At 45.7% G+C, this 4,908-nt stretch overlaps 1 protein-coding gene across 1 annotated transcript; it reads right to left on the bottom strand.

Annotated features, from left to right (window-relative positions):
- On the bottom strand, nucleotides 1-3,047 carry six6a (SIX homeobox 6a). The gene is made up of 2 exons (XM_034575592.1): nucleotides 1,902-3,047; nucleotides 1-808 (listed from the first exon to the last, which is right to left on the bottom strand). The coding sequence occupies exons 1-2, from the start codon at nucleotides 2,471-2,473 to the stop codon at nucleotides 643-645; spliced, it is 738 nt and encodes a 245-aa protein (XP_034431483.1). The 5' UTR covers nucleotides 2,474-3,047; the 3' UTR covers nucleotides 1-642.
- Nucleotides 3,048-4,908: the final 1,861 nt, after the last annotated feature.

Raw genomic sequence — 4,908 nt, forward strand, 5'->3', positions numbered from 1 at the left:
TCCTTCATCAACAATTATTTTATTAAGTTATCTTTACTTTTTTTTTTTTTCTGTTATACGGAAACACATTTTCACTAAAGCGCGCATGCTCAACAAGTATTAAAAACACCAAGCAAATGAATATGAAATCCGAAGAGACAGAGCAGATCGTTTCTTTTTAAATAGGCAAATAAACATTATTTATAAAACTTTGAAAGTAAAGTAAAAATATCACAGTTCTTTTTTTTTCAACATGAAATACCCACAGAGAACAGCAGGTTAGGCGCTCGGATGCCTTCATCCCCTTTTCCTTTTTTTTTGTTGTTGTTGTTGATTTATGTTTCTTCTTTTTTTTTACGTTTCTTCTCCGGGCGTCGGTTTAGCGATTAGTCCGTGAAATATGTCTGGTCCGTGTTAAGTTCAGTTTATCCACACGTGGGTGAAACGCCACCAAAGGTGTACAGGCCTAGAACAGGATAAGGACGCACAGTCAGATCCCCTCACGTTTTGGCATCGGTCAGTATCAGTGTGTGTGAGTGTGTGTGTGTGTGTGCGTGATGTGTGTGTGTTTTGTGTTTTAACTCAACGCAGGCACTATGACTCGTTTTTATTAGATTGTCTTTCACTCGAATCCCTCTTCACTTCATCGACACCGGGGCCGTGTCAGATGTCACATTCACTGTCGCTGGAGGTGATGGAGATGGCCGAGGCCGCCGCTTTGCTGGACAGACTCGCCTCCGGACTGGACGAGTTCCCCAGGCGGTCCACGGTGCCGTCCTCGTCCGCCAGGGAGCGAACCGAGCCGCCGGACAGGACCTGCTGCTGGAGCCTGGAGAGACGTGGACAAGAGAAAGAATTAGCCTTTTCAGTGTTTACCCTCCTGACAACTGCATGGAAATAGAAAATATAGAATGAAGGATTTATAGTGGCACAACAGCCTCCTATCAATTTTCCTCTGTCCCCCTCAAAAAAATGTACTGTCTAAAGAATTTCCTGGAACAATTGGTTCAATAAATGCAACCTCTTTTTAATTTTAACTCTCACAAAAATATTTAATTACATTTGAAAAAAATTGAGGAGGGCATGGTTGAAAATATCCCAAACAACTAGCACTTTTATGGTATATTTCAAATAACTATAACATAGCAAGATCACATATATTATGTGCAATATAATAATACAACAGTGGACTATTTCAAATACTGCCATTTCACCAAGATCTCAGTAATTCACACCATTCACTCTAAGTGCCTATTGGAAGATTATAGGCTATTTCAGCTGTATTAATTCAACAGTGTGACCTCGACCCACACTGTAACAGGCCTTTCAGCACAGTGGCTATTATTGTAACAGGCAGTTAAAATACATTTAAGTTGTTACAGAGCCACTGGCCTATAGGGTGTCATAATAATCAAATATTAAAAATAACTACATGTATATAATATAATAAATGATATAGGCTAGCAATTAATGTGACTCAAATTGGCCTCAATGTTGTTATTCAAAAAAGTGACAAATAAAACCATTTATTAGGAGCTTTGTTCTCCCATATTTTTGTTATTGTCACAATAGTGCTGACTGGACATTTTCTTGCATTTCATCCTCCATAAAATATCATTTCATCACAGACACAGAGATCAGCGTTCAGACGAAAGAATAAAAACAAAACCCTGATGTTGGGATTAGAGGATGATTGTGATATGCAGAGAAATGTCAGAGTTGAATGGCTCCATGCAGGCAGCGTGGAAACGGCCTGGTTTTGTTATAGTAAACTGAATGTGTAGTAATTCACATGATGCATAGATCGAGTCCAGATGCACGGTGTGTGTTTTTTAAATCATTATTTGTATCCTATGATGATATAAATCTTTTGTTTACAGTTGCAGTCATCAGACATCGTCCAGCAGACGCGTGTGGCTCACCTGTTCTTCGCAGCCGCCGCTCTGTCTCTTTGTCTGCGGTTTTTGAACCAGTTTCCTACTTGTGTGGGTGTAAGTCCGGTAGCCTGTGCAAGCTCCCTCTTTTTACTGGGGTTCGGGTACGGGTCCTGCAGGTACCACTCTCGTAACAAGTGCCGGGTCCTCTCCTTGAAGCAGTGGGTCTTCTGCTCTCCATCCCAGATGGTCCTGGGTAAGGGGAACTTCTTGCGTACCCTGTATTTGTCCACCGGCCCCAGCGGGCGTCCCCGCAGCTTCTCCGCCTCCTGGTAGTGCGCTTCGAGCCACAGCGCCTGCAGCTTCGTGTGCGACTCTTTGGTGAACTTGTGGTTCTCCAGGATGTGGTAGAGTTCGCGGAAATTGCCGGTGTGGAAGGCGACGACGGCGCGGGCCCTCAGCACCGACTCGTTCTTGTTGAGGACCTCGCAGGCCGCCGGCGCGACGGGCAGCGACCACAGGAAGCGGCCGAGGCGCTCGACGTCCCCGCTCTCCTCCAGGGTCTCGCAGACCCCGGCGACCTGCTGGGGGCTGAAATTCAAGATGGGCAGCTGAAACATGGAGGCTTCTCCTTGTTGTTTCCCTCTCCCCCTCCTTTCTCTCTCCTCTCCTCTCGCCCTCTCGCCTCCGCGTCGAGTCCTCCGCTGCTTCCCTCCGTGCGCCGAGGCAAATCCAAGACCACCCTCTGAAAAAAACGAGGCAATCCCAAAGTTGGCGCACCCGCCGTGTGACCAGCCGTGAACGAGCAGCGAGACGCCGCGGAGGAGGAACGACGGTGCGCGGGGGGCCGGCTACCGCATCCTCGTGCTGCGGGCAAACTTGGCTGGCAAAGGGCTGAAGGTGCGAGACAATTAAAGCCGGAGCCGCGATGTATTTTTCAAGGTGGGATGCGGGAAAGAATTAAAGCCCGAGCCGAGATGTGTTTTTGAAGGGGGGGAGGAAAAAGACAGTCAGGCCCCCCTCCGATGATTTCCTATTGGACTTGGCAGATTGGCTGCCCGGTTGCCATGGCTGCACGTCAATCACTGTCAAGTCCGGCCAATCAGGCGGAAAGGAGATGTGTGCGCCTCCCTTTTCAAAAATAATACAAACATTTTGACCTTTTTTGCGCTCCGCAGTCTGCAAACGTTTAGCTGCCCCCGAACACCCCGCGCCTTTGTGCGGCGGGCGGTGTTAAAGAAAGACTCTTCAGTGTAAATGGTCAAGTGCCAAAGCAGGAAAACACGCTCAGCAGTCTCCTGCTCTTCAGACAGCAGAACGACTCTGTCCCGTCCTGAGATCAATCATTCATCTACACTGTGTTCTGCACATTTTATCACAGTTCATATTCAGCTTGATTTACTGAATTATGATTCGTGTATTGACCTCACTTATTTTAATCTACTAGGCTCATTAGGCCCCTTAATGCTCTTATGATATTCCTACATCCCAAATCCACATTGCTTCTATATGCAATCTGCATGCATTCATTTATAAAATCAGCTTATAGCCATGTATACCTTTTTAGATATATTTAATATCCCTTTTAGGCTTATATAGGCGAAGTTATAAAACTAAAGCAATCATTTTTATTTGAAAGGCTTCATCGTGGCCTTTATTTGTGAGTGTGAATCTGCAGCCCGCAGCCCAGTTTTAAAACCTTGAAGAGTTAGTCAAGGCTCCCCTCGTTTTTTAAATCTTCATTGATGAATGACAATTAATTATATTAGAGGATAAGTTGTGATGATGCATGCTCTTTTATGTGGGGCATGAATAAATGCTCTTTTTTGAAAAACACAGGCTAATTGATTGCTGATCTCTTGTGGTGTGTGTGTGTGTGTGTGTGTGTGTGTGTGTGTGTGTGTGTGTGTGTGTGTGTGTGTGTGTGTGTGTGTGTGTGTGTGTGTGTGTGTGTGTATACCATATATTTACTATATAAGTTGCATCAGTACCGACAGCATCAGTAGGGGAGGCTGCTCCCAGGCTGTGATGGCTGTTAAACATAGCAGGGGAGAGAAACGCTCCTTGCATTTGTGTGTGTATTTGTGTGTGTATATAGGATTATCATGGCACTGCCAGGCTACTCGGCTTTAGTATCAGACACACTCCGTTTTGTGCACAGGCTGATTTAGTAAATAAGAGGGCGGATAGATAGCGCAGATGGTTTGAAGTGTCGGGTCAGATTATTTCATGGCTGAATACAGTAGTAAAGTTCATTCTGACGGAAAAGCCCGATATTATTTTCACAGACCCCCCCCCCCCCTCTCCCCTACTCTCTTTCTCTCTCTAACACATACACACAGTTCTCTCTCTCTCTCTCTCTCTCTCTCTCTCTCTCTCTCTCTCTCTCTCTTTCTCTCACGCACACGCACGCACGCACCACACACTGGAGCTAAATCTCCCTCGGGCTCTTTTTTTGCATGAATTATAGACTCTTGATGCGGGGTTATGAATGCCTTCTGCACAGGAAGCTGCTCATTCTCTCGCTGGTCTGCTGGAGACTGATGCATCACCACTATTGAGGTTGTAAGAAAATATACGAAATAATCAAGAATAAAGACGAGGCGTGTGCGTTTCTTACAATTCGGCGTGTGCATTGGTTGCAGCCTCTTGTAAATGGAGGAGCCCGTTTTGCACCTGCACGAACACACAACCCCAACTCGCCGCTCACTGCACGCGAATTACACGAGTAAATATTGGTAAATAAGTGAGTGTAAGACCTGCACCAGACGCAGCGGTGGATGTAAAATGCGAGGGCGGATGACAAGGTGCCGGACTGAAATATTCAGCTGCCTCCTGTAAATATTTCATCCCTGCAGGCTGCCCCGTCCCAATCTAAATTTACAAGCACTGCAGCGGTCCTATACCTTTTTCCTAGGAAGCGCGCATCAATAAAATATAGGCGTGTTGTGGATCTCTTAAACGGAGGGCTGGAAATAACAATTGCAGACTGTGCTCTGTAACCAACACGTCTACCTTTAAGGCGCTGTTTAAAGATTTATAACGAAAAGAAAAG

The sequence above is a fragment of the Hippoglossus hippoglossus genome, chromosome 22 (assembly GCF_009819705.1).
Source record: "Hippoglossus hippoglossus isolate fHipHip1 chromosome 22, fHipHip1.pri, whole genome shotgun sequence".
NCBI classification, from domain to species: Eukaryota; Metazoa; Chordata; class Actinopteri; order Pleuronectiformes; family Pleuronectidae; genus Hippoglossus; species Hippoglossus hippoglossus.

What these genes read in the sequence shown, in the direction of transcription:
- six6a (XM_034575592.1), bottom strand. Translation starts at nt 2,473, where the DNA reads ATGTTTCAGCTGCCCATCTTGAATTTCAGCCCCCAGCAGGTCGCCGGG. An exon ending in GCGGCGGCTGCGAAGAACAG is followed by an intron (nt 809 to 1,901) that starts GTGAGCCACACG and finishes ACGTCTCTCCAG; the next exon opens with GCTCCAGCAGCAGGTCCTGT.